The sequence below is a fragment of the Carettochelys insculpta genome, chromosome 5 (genome assembly GCF_033958435.1).
Source record: "Carettochelys insculpta isolate YL-2023 chromosome 5, ASM3395843v1, whole genome shotgun sequence".
In the NCBI taxonomy this organism is placed as follows: Eukaryota; Metazoa; Chordata; order Testudines; family Carettochelyidae; genus Carettochelys; species Carettochelys insculpta.
The window spans coordinates 29,624,614-29,640,434 of record NC_134141.1 but is presented as its reverse complement, the minus strand read 5'-3'; the positions used below and the strand labels follow the sequence as shown (position 1 = coordinate 29,640,434).

Sequence of the window (15,821 nt, the reverse complement as noted above, 5' to 3'; positions counted from 1 at the left end):
CCGTGTCTACACGTGCCCCAAACTTCGAAATGGCCACGCAAATGGCCATTTCGAAGTTTACTAATGAAGCGCTGAAATGCATATTCAGCGCTTCATTAGCATGCGGGCTGCCGCGGCGCTTCAAAATTGACGCGCCTTGCCGCCGCGCGGCGCGTCCAGACGGGGCTCCTTTTCGAAAGGACCCCACCTACTTCGAAGTACGTGTAGACGTAGCCTTTGTGTGTGGACAAGCCACGTGTTCTTTTGAAAAAAGAGCCCGATTTTCTGAAAGACTTTGCTAGTGTAGACGAAACCCCTGAGTTTTCCCCTTCCCTCAGGAGTCAACAGCATTCATACAGGAGTAGCAGGGGGAGAAAACAGAAAAATTCCACCCGCTAAAGGCAGTTCCTTTCTCTCTTCCACCCGAGAACAACAACAAGAGGACCCCTCTGCTCCTTCCCCCTCTGCTCTGCCTCCCTATGCCACCTGTCCTGGGAAGGCAGGGACATCTTCACTGCAGCCTCCCTTCTCTCAGGCCTCTTGGAGGAGCTGAAGAATTCCAGATATTGCAGAAAGAGCAAAGGTAAGGCTGGGTGGGGTGGGGTCTGAGAAGAAATAAGGGGTAAAACTGACACAGACGGGGCATGGAGGGAGCAGAATTGATGGAGGAAAGGATAGAGATGTGAGATGTTGAAGAAAAATTGATTTGGGGTTAGGAGAATGGACAGCTATGGAGGTAGTGACATCCTCTTTCTTCAGACCAATCTAACTAATCTAACTACTGATCAGTGTAGTGGTTCCCAATCTGGGGCCCATGGACCCATATTGCAGGGCGGGGGGGGTCCATGAAAAAATAAGATAAAAAAATTATCATAAAAATAAGTTTTAAATAAATTGCAAAGTTACAATCAATTATTATCTTTAAATTAAATATCTTCCAATGATATTAATTCTCCAAAAAATCTGTTTCTTTTTTCATTTAAAGATGTCTACATAGAGACTAGAATTAGCTTTGATGGGGGTCCAAAAATGGTTCGGGGCGTGTTGGGGGTCCACACTTGTGTAAAGGTTGGGAACCCCTGGATTAGTGCCCTCTATTAATTCCTAGAAGAGGGACAGGATGCCCTTTCAGTAAGTAAGCTTAAATATGATAAATCACCTGGTGCCTAAAAAGGTAAAAATCACAGTGAAGAAAGTTACATAGTCTGCTTTCCAAACAGAATCCTAAATATACATACTTGTCACTGTTGGCCAGTTGCCTGAACTCTTTCACAGTCATTGCCTTTTTCTGAATGTTGTACTGAGTGAAAAGCCCTGATTGACCAGTGACCATCTGCTGAATTGGAGCTGGAATCACTAAATCATCAATGTCGTCATAATGTTTTCTTGGCTTCCACTCCTTGGGTGGGATTACCTGAAAAGACAGAATAGCAATACACAAATCAGCATAGCTCCTGCTGATGTCAAAAATATTATGAAGTGAATGAAGCAGCAAATAATTTCATTAAATCTAATACAGAAAACTTAGCAGGTCTGACGGAAAGATGTAAAGATTTAATAAAGTTTAAAATGTCTATGAATACTGCGTACCATATAATTTAAACATCTTCAATATTTTAGAAGTAGAAAGAAGTACGATGTTACTTGCTGAGTGCCCTTCACTCTATCATATTAGCTGGGTTATTTAGTAAATCATACAATGCCTGGTCTATGCACAAATTTCTTCTAATTGAAACTACTCCATTTGGGGCATGATTTCATTTAAACCAAATTAGCTAAATTGCTACAAGCCCTCATGTGGATGGAATTACACTGGGTTGTCTTAACCAGTTAGTATTTATTCACAGCAAACTCAGAATTTTACAGAAGCCTGAGTTTACCCAAATGGTCTCACTTAAGTGACTTACTTATTTTAAAGTACTGTGTAAGGTAGCTTTTAAAAGGTATTTTATATGTATTATTAGAGCCCACGTGGAACTTTCTCAAAATTCCACATACTTTGTACTTACCTTTCAGTTTGTTACTTTGTCAATAAGATATTTTTAGGTGGAAAAAAAAAACACTGCACTAGCCAAAATTTATGTAAACTTTTAATAAATAAATATTAATTTTAAAAGACTGAACACATTTCCTCCTCTTGCCCCCCTTCCCCCCCCCGCACCCTTTTATAGGCTGCAAACACAGGAAGTGTTTGTTTAGCTTTTATAATCACAAGTATGGTAATATGTTCACTATTTCTTTATATGTGCATTAGCATCAGCAGTGATGCTAACAAAAATGGTAGATAAGTTTTATAGGTAGTCTTTGTTCCCTAGGATAGACAGTTGTTATTATAAAATGCAAACATTTTAGTGTTGTATATGAACAGTAACTATCACATTTTCGTTCATCTATAGAACACCTTAATGAGAGAATTATCAGAGAGGTAGCCATGTTAGTCTGTAGCTTCGAGAACAACAAGAAGTCTTGTGGCACCCTATAGACGAACAGATATTTTGGAGCATAAGCTTTCGTGGGAAAAGACCCACTTCATCAGATGCATGAGTGGGGGGTGTTTTCCAGAGAGGTATTTAAAGAATGGGGTCCCAGAAAAAGGGAGGGCCAGTGCTGACAAGGTCTACTCAGCAAGATGCGAATGGCCCATTATCAATAGTAGGTATCAAAAGAGGAAAAAACAAGTCAGATCAGACAGGGGGATATGAGCCATTGTCAGAGTCTAATGGGGAGATCTTAACACCCAGGGCAGAGAAGCTGCCTTTGTAAGCTGCGACAATGGCTCATATCCCCCTGTCTGATCTGACTTATTTTTCCTCTTTTGAGACGTACTATTGATAATGGGCCATTCCTACCTTGCTGAATAGACCTTGTCAGCTCTGGCCCTCCCTTTTCCTGGGATCCCATTCTTTAAATACTCCTCCAAAACCACACCCACCCACCCACTCATGCATCTGATGAAGTGGGTCTTTGCCCACAAAAGCTTATGCTCCAAAATATCTATTAGTCTATACGGTGCCACAAGACTTCTTGTTGTTAATGAGAGAATGAAGTTTTAGAATACTTTTGAGAGCCGGAGACCATTTATTTTCTCCAGATAACAAAGTCAAATTTTAAATCAAACCCATTTGACCATGTCCTTCTGAGACTGAGATGTTTCCACTGTTCACAGTATAAAACTATTTAAACTTAGAACATGTAGGAAATACAAATTTAGACACCCAAAGAAAATGTTTTTAGCAGATAACTCTTTCTTGTTAAAGGCACACTTACATTTTAAATAGAGATATTAATTGGTTAACCCTTTACTTCCTAAGTGTTTAAAAACACCCTTTTTCTTTTCTTCTCTTTCTTTTTTCCCCTTTTGCATCTGATGAAGTGGGTCTTTGCCCACAAAAGCTTATGCTCCAAAATATCTATTAGTCTATAAGGTGCCACAAGACGACTTGTTGTTAATGAGAGAATGAAGTTTTAGAATACATTTGAGAGCTGGAGACCATTTATTTTCTCCAGATAACAAGGTCAAATTTTAAATCAAACCCATTTGACCATGTCTTTCTGAGATTGAGATGTTTCCACTGTTCACAGTATAAAACTATTTCAAATTAGCACGTGTAGGAAATACAAATTTAGACACCCAAAGAAAATGTTTTTAGGAGATAACTCTTTCATGTTAAAGGCACACTTACATTTTAAATAGAAATATTAATTGGTTAACCCTTTACTTCCTAAGTGTTTAAAAACACCCTTTTCTTTTCTTCTCTTTCTTTTTTCCCCTTTTTATTTAACTCCCGTGGCATTTTGCCCTGTAGAGACTGCAACATTAGGCCAAATGTTTTGTCTTCTTCAAGAAACAAAAGTATTCAACTATCTAGCATTTCACTTTCCATTGTTTCCACATAAATCTTAACAAGTTATATGCATAAAAATACAAAATACTGCCTTGGAAGCAAAGAAGCCATGCATGCAAAATGTATGCATAACAATCACATATGTGCACAGAGATTTCCATTTTCATGACTGCCAGACATGAACTAGTGGGTTTGGCTCTACAATGTGAATATTAAAAAACAAAATTTGCATTATTTTATTTAATTCAAGGACAAGAGCAATTTGTTTTAACAATCTACAGCCTTTGAAATATTTTAGTGAACAGTGTTCCAAGTATCCTCTCTGTGCAAAATGGACCACTTATTATTTAATTGTACTACAGTTTTGTTTAGCAAACCAACCTGATAGGGTCCTCACTGTGCTATGAGCTCCCACTGTCATGAAAGTCCCTACTTGAAGGTTTTTGACTAAACACTACAACAAAGGCTCGGGACAGGAAATAGAGACAGAAATTAAGTAACTTGCCTAAGATAAGTAGATGAGTGGCAGAACTGTGGACAGAACCTAATAGTCTCATGACTCAATCAAGTGTCCTTTCCACTAGGTCCTGAAGCCTCCACTGTAATATTTAGCAAAAGTATCATCTTCCAAATCATTGGTAACAAATTCAGTCCATGGAGAGAGCCAAATTCTACTTTCAATAGTAATCTACAGATTTAGATTATTCAGTATTCAAACATAAAAAGGAGGGCCTAGAATCAAGGTAGAGCAACAGTCAACTTTATTCTTTTTTCCACATAGTCTGTGCTTTCTCATCAAGCACTTCTCAAAAGCAGAGTATTCGTTTCTGTATATAATGATAATATGGTGCTCCTTTTGTGGGCAGCTATCATAACAGAAGAATACATTCAGGATCACATATTCCCCTCAATCTCTTTTTAATTAGTAATCAGTTTGCAAAAAGATCAAAGACAGAAAGTGGCCTTTATTAGTAATTACACTTTTAGTTACCTCCATGTACTATTTCTCCACTAACTCATTGTCAAATTCAGCATCACTCATTGGAAAGCCATCCTCACCATCTTCTTATCTTTTCTTTTCCCAGCTCCTCTCCTCCCTCCTCTACCATTTATTCCCTCCTTCTTTATTCCCTCAGCATTTTACTCTTCATAACAACTCACTGGTTTCCTTCTTTGTGAGCATCACCCCCCTCCACTTCCTCATCACATCAGAAAAAATTATCAGCAGTAATATAGTGCTGACATTTAAAGTGAAACATGTCCCTCCAGGAGGAATGTTTGATCAGACCATCAAGGGATCCAGAAATAGAACACTTGCATAAATGAGTCAAGGCAAAGAACCAAGAGTCCATAAACAGAGGAGAAAGAAATCAAAGTGGACAATGCCTCTGCAAAAATTCTCTAAGTGGTCAAAGAACAGAAGCAGAATTTGCTAGGGGTAACAAGTGCAAAGGTGCAGATTGTTGTTTGTGGGAACACAAAAACTCAACTCAGGAAGGAGCAAACTTGATTCTGAAGGGTGTGCTTGTATTAGAATCTGGTCTCTAAGGAACAGCAAGTCCTTATGCCATCTTTGTTCTGGTAAAAGTCCAGTTTTACTGAACATGACTGTAGTAGCCAGAAGGTTGGATGTTATGAAGAGGAGATAGCTTTAGGTTGGGTGTTATGACATATGAAATGATGTTACTTGTTAAGGTCAGTTCAGGTGTTTCCTAGTGATTAGGAATATACTCTCCCCCCAAAAAAATGGGCCAGACTGTCACAGGGTGTGCTGGACTGTTAATGGGAGCTGGGATCAGCCTCATCTGTGCCTAATTATCTGACTCTCAAGTGACAATTTTGAGCTTGGACCGATGGTAGGTACAGGTAACTAGGCATTACGTAAGGGTAGCTGATGTTGGCTGCCTAACCACCCTCAAAAAAAAGGAAAACCAAAGGATGGTTCTCTGGAGAGGTCTGGAGTAGGCCCTCCAGAGAACCCCAGTTTAGAGATATATGGGGAGGTAAACAGTCATGATAGAAGAAGAAAGAGGGAGAGAATAAAGTAAGACCCATCTGGAGGAGCTCCAGAAGAGAGCCATGGTCACAGAGGACTCCAAGGGGTGGGGAGCAGGGAATTCTCCCTACCAGCCAGAGAGAAAGTTTGCTGGAACTATGTGCAAAGAGGGGAAGGAGCAATATCCTGAAGTGGGAGTTGGGAGCCCAGGAAAGGCATAATGGACTGGTGAACCTGAAGAAGCCTGGGAAAAGGCGTCTGAGTTAAATTTTTAGTTTACATTAACAAACTGGATTCCTGAAAGGAAAATAATTTAATCTAAAGCATAGGCATTGTTGACTTTTGTGTCCTTAGGAAAGGAAGGAAACTGAGGCAGCAATAGTCTCACTACGGCTACGTCTACACGTGAAGCCTACATCGAAGTAGCCTATTTTGATGTGGCGACATCGAAATAGGCTATTTCGATGAATAACGTCTACACGTCCTCCAGGGCTGGCAACGTCGATGTTCAACATCGACGTTGCGCAGCACCACATCGAAATAGGCGCAGCGAGGGAACGTCTACACGCCACAGTAGCACACATCGAAATAAGGGTGCCAGGCACAGCTGCAGACAGGGTCACAGGGCGGACTCAACAGCAAGCCGCTCCCTTAAAGGGCCCCTCCCAGACACACTTGCACTAAACAGCACAAGATACACAGAGCCGACAACGAGTTGCAGACCCTGTGCCTGCAGCATGAATCCCCCGCTGCAGCAGCAGCAGCCAGAAGCCCTGGGCTAAGGGCTGCTGCACACGGTGACCATAGAGCCCCGCATGGGCTGGAGAGACAGCGTCTCTCAAACCCCCAGCTGATGGCTGCCATGGAGGACCCCACAATTTCGACGTTGCGGGACGCGGATCGTCTACACGGTCCCTACTTCGACGTTGAACGTCGAAGTAGGGCGCTATTCCGATCCCCTCATGAGGTTAGCGACTTTGACGTCTCACCGCCTAACGTCGAAGTTAACTTCGAAATAGCGCCCAATGCGTGTAGCCGCGACGGGCGCTATTTCGAAGTTAGTGCCGCTACTTCGAAGTAGCGTGCACATGTAGACACAGCTTACATGAGACAAGACCCTTCTTCAGAGGAAAAGAAAGAACAATCTGTCTCTCAGGCTTCTGCTTCTCCACTTTTTCCCCATGTCTGACTCTACATGAAATCTGCAAGGCATGCTGCAGCCATTCTGCTGTGGTTGCTGTCCTGCCCTACAAAAGGGAAGTACAGTCAAAATTTTGTTCCTGAGTTACTTTGGGTCTGACCAATTACTACCTCTTGGTGGCTGGAAGTATTTTTTCCTTTGGGGATATGAATGAACAAAGTGCTGGGGGCAGGGATGGGTTAGGAGAAATTAACATTCCATTGAATCCTGTAGATGCATTTTTGAGTAAAGAAGAACACGTATATAAGTGGAATGAAATGGGAAGAACAGGGTACATGGGGCAACAGGCAGTGTCTCTGTACAGCAGATAGCCACACCTGTCAAGGGTAGTTTGCTTACAGATGCCTCACTTAACTCTAACTAGAGGCTCCAAGTAGCTGCATGTGTAACACAGGGCCACAATCCGGGACCAGCCATCAGCTGGCATGCAAAATCTAGTGAGGAGAAGGTAGCAGAAGCAACCAGAAGTGAAAAGAATATCTGGCTCTCCAAGTGCATGCCAAACAGTTAAGGTCAAATGCTCAGTAAAAATCAGAACGTAGGAACTGAATGAAAAATGGAAAAAACTTGATTCAATCCCATCAACACAGCTGTGCTGCTAGACAGGAATCAAAGAGTGACCAGCACATCACCTCAACCAACATCAATAGCTATTTTAAGTTGTTGTCTTGTTTGGGAGGGCTAGGAGAAGTAAAGTTCTGCCTGCATGTCCTGGAGTTGCATACCTCTGAACCTTTCAAATGGCTGAAGGAGGACACAGCACCATTCAGATGTGGTCTGTCTACCCCTGTGTGGACACACAGAAAAAGGCAGCAGGACCAAATGTACGTGGAACTGCAGTTTTGTGTGTCAGTCAAAATACCTCTCAGTTTGGGGAACTCTCAGCTAAGTGGGTTTACAGCAGTGCTCCCTCTAATTCTTCCAACCCCTACACAGAATGAATTTTGTTATGTGCACCATAACCAGCATGAATCATTGATCTTACAATTACTAGTCTATATACCATCAAAACAAAAAAGCAGTCCAGTAGCACTTTAAAGACTAACAAAATAATGTATTAGGCGATGAGGTTTCGTGGGACAGACTGAAGAAGTGGGTCTGTCCCACGAAAGCTCATCGCCTAATAAATTATTTTGTTAGTCTTTAAAGTGTTACTGGACTGCTTTTTTGTTTTGATAGCAGAGAAGAATGAACGCCTAGTGACAGCACATGAGAGATCCTGGGTTAAAAGTCAGTTTATAAATGCTTTAGCAGAGGAACTTCATAACTAGCTGGTGAAAGAAAATAACATACAGTAAACTCTTTCATAGCCAGCATTCTATCATTCAGAATTCTCAAATAATCAGCATTTTAACAATAAGTAAATTTTAATTCTGTTTTCCAAAAGTAAAGTATAGTGAAAGTAAATATAAATGAATACAGCAAAGACAGTGTAAGTTTACAGTGTACAGTACTACTGGTATTGGTAAAAAGAGGACTCTGCATACATTTCTGTTTGTTTCCTAATATCTAATCTTGTTTTCTTCCTTCAGTGTTTTTGTATTGCTAGGTATACCTCTCTATTATCCAGAATATTTGAATATCCAGCAACCTCCTGGTCCCAGGGCTGCCGGATAGGAAAGAGTTTACCGTACTAGATAAATGTGGGGACCAGATTGTATATACAGTTACAAATGTGGAAGTGGAAGTAGAACTGGTACCTGAAAAGGTATCAGCTATTAAATTCCCTTAACCCAGGTGATTCCTTTATACCAAATCCTATATTGATTGCTAGTGAAGTGGATCAAAATTTAGAGTTAGTCTAGTGTAAGACATTTGCAGATAGTCCATGGGTCAGATAAGAGCAACAGTCTCCCAACTAGACCCCAGGTCATATGACATTTGCAGGTAATGAGACAGCAAAGCCCAGGGGAGACAGAATTCGCCAAACAAAGGGAAGTCACACCAACGAAACCAGAAATTGCTGACAAGAGCACCCATAGAAGACAACAGAAGGAAGCAATAAGAGTAACTGTTCTTACAGTATGCTCATGTGTCCTACAAAGATAACAGAGAGATTGGGAGATAGGATCAGGATCAGGAGCAACATCCATTAAGCAAAAGACTGTTAGTGTGAGGCAAATTCTAGGTCAGCTTTCCCAGTAATAGCAGGGAACAGGATGCTAAATTGCATTCTGGAAGATGTCCTGCTTTAACCATCCACATCACCATGGGCATCCCCAATTATAATTATGAAAAAGCCTAACAGAGACTTAAGCATATTTATTTGTTGAAAGCGGGAGATATGAGACAGTTTCAGGAAGCTACCCACTTTTCCACATAGCAGACACTGTGAATAAAAATAATGCCAGAAACAAAATATTTCAGTTGTTTTGATTTGGTATGTGGATATCATCAGATTAAAGTGACACCTGAGGAAGCAAAAAAAGACTGCCTTAGTGACACACTGTTGGTTGTTTCAGCTCCCCCAAAAGCCTTTTATATTCATGAATACACTTGGGACATTTCAGAGGTTAGTGAACAATCTAACCCAAAATTCTGAGAAATTAAGGATTCCTCAAATATTTAGACTATTTATTTTTGTATCCATGAAGCATAGGAGGAAGTGCTGGTAGGAGTGGAAAAGATTCTAGAGCTTCCTGAAGAGTTAGGGTTTAAACTAGACGGAACCCTGCAGGGCATGCAGGGTCAGATTCCATGCCAGGACATATATGCAGTGAGACTACACTGGATCTCCAATCCCAGAAATTGAAAATTAAAAAGAAATAGAAGGTTCCTACAAATGTGGAGGATATGCAGTGATCTGCAGACTTCCGAGAACAGGCACTGCCATTATACCAGCAAAATAAGAGCAATTTTGTCTAGACAGAGGAGCACCAAAGAAACCTTGGTCACTGACGAAAAGACCACTAAACCATGCAATGTTTCAATTCAAAGACTCATTCTGTCCTTTTATGATAACCTGTGATAGCTTATAGTCAGCCTTGCCCTGGAATAAATTGAGTAGCTCAGTCGGCAGAGACTGATGTCCTTTGAAAACCAAAAATTAAATGGTGAGGGGACAAAAATTCAGCAACAATACTGAAATGTCTGGCCATTGTGGAGGCCCTTGGAGCTTATCCATAGTTACTAGGTTTAGAATTCATAATTTGCCATAAACCTGGAGAGTAATAGATGGTTGTGGATGCTCCCAGCTGGATGACGACAGTGAGAATAGACTCAGCCTGGTCATGAGACAACACCTGGCAAGAAGAATCGAAGGAACTTGAGTTATTTTGGCATGCTAAAAGATCTGACAAATGAGGCACAGACTTGAGAGGTTCACAGCAGTTCAGGAACAATTATTAATTGATCCAGCTACACACTTTATGATGATATATGATTTTCCAGATCTATCAGGACTGTCTTGTCAGCAAGCTTAACAGAAAGCAGCACTGGAGTGTTTTCATGACAACAAAGCAGCAGGCTGCCTGGGTAAGAAAATAGTCTGGATCAGGTATTCAACCAATCTTTTTAGTTGCAGATGTTGAGGATTAGGTACTTGCCTGTCTTACCTGTCACAAGAAAGCACCACCAAGGAGAGGCAGAACTCACAATCTAGCAAGCCCGGGGAATTTAAAATGATTGTCTTGGAAGGACCACAACCAGAACACCAACTGAAATATATATTATGTACACAATCGCTTGAAAGAAAACATAAAATGGCACATGAAAAGCAAGCTTGTTCTTACTCTTTTCTTCTACCCTCTCTGCTCATTCAGTCATGTCAGTTCTGCAACACTTTTTTTCAACAGGATATTTTAATGGTGAGGAGCACAGAACTCTCTTCACCACTCAAAAAATAACCGAATGAGTAGGAAAGCACATTTTAATACGTTACACATAGCAGGGTTGCCAACTGGCAGTAAATTTACAGACAATCCATAAAAAATTAGCCGAAATTGGACATGTCCTTAAACTGTAAAAAATGTAGGTGTCCATAAATTTCATCAACGTGCAATAAAATTTCAAAAAATAGCAACTATTCTACAGCAATTAAATTTCTTCTGTACTGCTTCAGCCATTTTATTGTAGAGCAGCGGAATCTGGACATTTTAGTTTTTTATTTAGCTCACTGGCTGAGGTGATGTAACGTGAATCACGTGACCCCTGTGATGCTATCATCTACATTATCCCACCAAGTTAGTGTCAGCACATTGGGAACATGACTAACTAAATGAAAGTGAGTTGAATAGCATGTTGTTCTTGTGATGTACGAATGATGATTACTTTCCACTTTTGGCTATTTATGTCACCTTAATACAATATAAAAATTATGTCCATAAAAAAAGTCTGTACATAATTTTTTCCCATTTTGTCCATAAATGAAATTTCTGTGGGTTGGCAACCTTGATGCATAGGCTGGGTCCATAGCATTTCCTACTGTCCTTCCAAAGTGGGATCCCAAGGCTTGGATGGGAGTAAATGAGGCCAGGAGAGAATGTGGGCAAGAAACAAACCCAGAATTGATACCTGAGGCCTACTTCATACTAAAGAAGATGCTGGACTGATCCAAGCTCAGAATTATGAGGCTATTAGGATGTTTTCTTCAACCCAGAACACCTCCAGTTGGGGTAGGGGGATCACTACCATACCAAATTAAAGGGTAGCAGTGTCATCACTCCCTTCCCTGAAGCACCCGAGGAAATGAAAATGAGATACCAGCCAAGTCTGCTGCCTCTGGGAGAATCAGCACACAATTAAAAATAGTTAGTATTGAGTCAGTGTCTTGAAACAAAAAAATTAATATTTTCAGAAACACAGAATGACTGTTTTCTTAGAGCTAACATGAGAAAAGTAAAAAAGTAACAGAGAGGAAGCCGTGCTAGTCTATATACTATCAAAACAAAAAGCAGTCAAGTAGCACTTTGAAGACTAGCAAAATAGTTTATTAGGTGAGCTTTCGTGGGACAGACCCACTTCTTCAGATCATAGCCAGACCAAGACAGACTCAATATTTAAGGCACAGAGAACCAAAAACAGTAAGCAAGGAGGACAAATCAGAAAAAGATAATCAAGGTGAGCAAATCGAGAGTGGAGGGGTGTGGGGGAAGTCAAGAATTAGATTAAGCCAAGTATGCAGACGAGCCCCTATAGTGACTCAGAAAGTTCCCGTCCCGGTTTAAACCACATGGTTTCTTTCTGAGTTACTACAGGGGCTCGGCTGCATACTTGGCTTAATCTAATTCTTGACCTCCCCTGCACCCCTCCACTCTGATTTGCTCACCTTGATTATCTTTTTCTGATTTGTGCTCCTTGCTTACTGTTTTTGGTTCTCTGTGCCTTAAATATTGAGTCTGTCTTGGTCTGGCTATGGTCTGAAGAAGTGGGTCTGTCCCACGAAAGCTCACCTAATAAACTATTTTGCTAGTCTTTAAAGTGCTACTTGACTGCTTTTTGTTTTGATATGAGAAAAGTTGTTTGTACTCAGCATGTGTTCAGCTGCCACTTTTTTTGTAGGAGATTCAGGAATTCAAAGTCACATAAATTACTGCTATTCTCTCTGATCCCTGGTCCAGAAGCATAGAGCACTCTAGTCTCAGGTGTTGTTAATCTGTTAATTTTCTGTGTTTGTTATGTTAGCTCACCAATTCCAGATCTCATTAGTTGTCTCCTGTTACACACCTCTAGCCACACCACAAACTCAACAGCTACAGTTTCCCTGAATGTGGCAGCCTCCTGAGAGCCACAGCACTATATTACTCTAATGACTGTTACTAAATACACAACCCTGCTGTCAAACTTCATATTAATCTAAATGTAACACAGAGTAAAACTAGGAAAAATATGTACCCAGGAAAGCAAGGATTATGTTTTGAGCACAATCAAAAGAGGAAAAAGTACTCATCTCCTGATAGGCTTTATCAAGTGACTTATGCTTTCATTTAATATCTTTAAGAATATTAAGTAAGGATTTAACTCAAACTGCACTGTAAATAGCAGCTTGGTTTTAATCATGGTTGAAAGGCAAAGAGTTTGACCTTTGGTGTTTTCATATTTTTTTTCATTATTTAGGAATACTTCAGTGAGAGAGTAGAAACACCACCTCAATCAACACACCCAAAAATTAAATAAAAAGGGCAATCGCCATTAAACCCCAACTCCTTCTTGCTCCTAGGCTAATAGGGACTCAGCACACTCACTAAGCACTACTTTGCACATTGAGGAACGAGGGCACCTTCCTTTTCTCTACTAACTAGTTCTTGTCTTCGCTGCAAGAAAGGTAATGAAAGGCCTTTAAAAATGTGCATCTAGCCTATGGACACCAGAATAAAGATCACCACAATGTGGATCTTTGGATGGTGGTAGAACATCATATGGCCTCATGTCTCCCAGATGACTATCATACTGCTGAGTGTTCTACCACTAGCAGACCTAAGATGCTGAAGTGTTAGAGATCATCAAGGTAAGTCTATACACTGAACAATCCAAAACAAGCTACACTATCCTTTCACTCTCTGCTAGCTCAAATTTTGCTAATCAGAAGGGGACCAATACATATACACTTCCTATTTCCCACACACCCTTAGGACTTGATGCTGCAAGATATTGAGTGCTCAGGCCTTGGACCTGCAAAGCAATGACGCACATGCTCAAATGTTAAGCATATAAGCAGTTCCTTTGAAGCAATTAATACACATAGCAAACCCTCCTAGAGTAGGTTCCCATTTGTTTCAGAACAGAATGAACACAGAAGGTGGCAGGGGCAATATAACATCAATGTGTTATTTTTATGTCACATACTCTATTAGGAATGAGTTGTCCAATCTACTAAATGGGAGTTTTATTTAAAAAAAAAAAAATGTTTCTAGCCCTGATACTTGCGGAGAAAAGTCCGGAAATGTTTCCCAAGTGCAACCCTGTGGCTCAAAACACAGTAAGCAAATAAGAACGCTTGCTGACCAGTGACATATCAACAGCTTCCATCGAAGAACCATTTGAAAAATTATTAAAATTTAACACCTCAGTTTTGCAAGAGGCAGATGTTTATGAAAATAGTTGTTCTTTTCTGTAAAATATATTTACCTTTGCAAGTCCAGCACGATGAGCACCTTTTGATTCCATGTATGCTAGGTATTTGTTGAACTCCCTGAATTCATCCATTGAAGGTCTAAAAGTCATAATTTTGCAGCTTGGGTTTGGAGGACTGTCCGTGACTACAGCTGCCATTGTGGCTCAGTATATTAGTCCTGCTAAAAGTAAATAAGCGATCAGTAAGCATAACATATTGAAATGAAAAAAATCTTACAGGGAAAATATTTTGTAAAAGTGTACCAGTATAACTACTTCTATCTGGAATAAATGCCTTTGAAATAATATCTCCTAGGTAAACAAAAACAATATAAAAGTTAACCATTTTCCTTCCTACTCCTTTAGGGCTAGGTTGTTCCATGATTATCTGCCCAGGTAAACCTAATTATGGCCGTGTCTACACTAGCCCCAAACTTCAAAATGGCCACGCAAATGGCCATTTCGAAGTTTACTAATGAAGCGCTGAAATGCATATTCAGTGCTTCATTAGCATGCGGGCGGCCGCGGCACTTCAAAATTGACGCGCCTCGCCGCTGCGCGGCTCGTCCCAACGGGGCTCCTTTTCGAAAGGGCCCCGCCTACTTCGAAGTCCCCTTATTCCCATCTGCTCATAGGAATAAGGGGATTTCGAAGTAGGCGGGGTCCTTTCGAAAACGAGCCACATCAGGACGAGATGCGCGGCGGCGAGGCGCGTCAATTTCGAAATGCCATGGCCGCCCGCATGCTAATGAAGCGCTGAATATGCATTTCAGCGCTTCATTAGTAAACTTCGAAATGGCCATTTGCGTGGCCATTTCGAAGTTTGGGGCTAGTGCAGACGTAGCCTATGAGCAACAGTTGTACAATCTTGCCCCTCGTTGTTTATTTTTATAACAGTATACTTTCTGAACCAGACCTTTAATGTTATAATAGCATCTGCTTGGGCTGGATCATTTCCAGTACACTGTATTTTTTTTCCTGTTTTAGGAGGTTACAACTTATGTATATATATGTAGCCTTATAGTACTGTAGTGCACAATAAATTAATTATAATCAATATAGTATTGTAAACAATGCATCATTATAGTTTTGCAGGCAATAAATTAGTTATAATGAATGTATGTGGTGACACTAATTAAATACAAAATGTAGGCTTTCGGTCTTACCACCAGGCAGCTTTGTTAACTTAGTTCCAGCTTTGTGTGATGTCGGTGTATTCTGATGTTAAATTGTAATACATAGTGATGTTAGTATTAGGAAGAAACTTTATTACTCTTCATTCCATGCTACAGTTACTTAAAGGTGGTGTCCGTGTGAATGAAAGAAAGATGCTTTTAGAAAGAGAAGCATTAAAATCATTGCATACCCAGATAAACAAAGGCGGACCTAAAGACTTGGGGGCACCAAATGACTACGAAAACCAGAATGGAGACGACTGATGAAATGTCAAGTTACGAACAAGCACCCTACAATGACTTCCCCAGAGAACAACACCCATGAAACGTTATCTGCATACTGATATCAGATAACTAGAAGAACAACTTTCAGATAAACTTATGTTTCAAAAGGAGCGATTGTGATTCTGGTCAAGGCCCAACAGAGCAAAATGCATAGACCTGCATGGAGGAAAAACCCTACAAAGAATAAGGGTGTTCTGAATTATTCTTTGGATTCCGTCCTGCTACAACATCGAGCTTTGGTCCAGACAGATAGGACTCGGCTCAAATCCCACCAGACCTGATTTATCTGT

General features: G+C 40.6%; 1 protein-coding gene across 2 annotated transcripts in view; it reads right to left on the bottom strand.

Moving 5' to 3' along the window:
- The window catches only part of KDM4C (lysine demethylase 4C), a 461,923-nt gene that overhangs the window by 420,068 nt on the left and 26,034 nt on the right, over window positions 1-15,821 (bottom strand). The window contains exons 2-3 of one of the 2 annotated variants that reach the window (XM_074994881.1): window positions 14,087-14,253; window positions 1,218-1,393 (exon numbers count right to left, since the gene is read on the bottom strand). In XM_074994881.1, the coding sequence (XP_074850982.1) occupies window positions 1,218-1,393; window positions 14,087-14,230 (320 nt within the window). In that variant the 5' untranslated portion in view covers window positions 14,231-14,253. The remainder of the gene's footprint in view (window positions 1-1,217; window positions 1,394-14,086; window positions 14,254-15,821) is intronic. The other variant, XM_074994882.1, reaches the window with a different exon arrangement.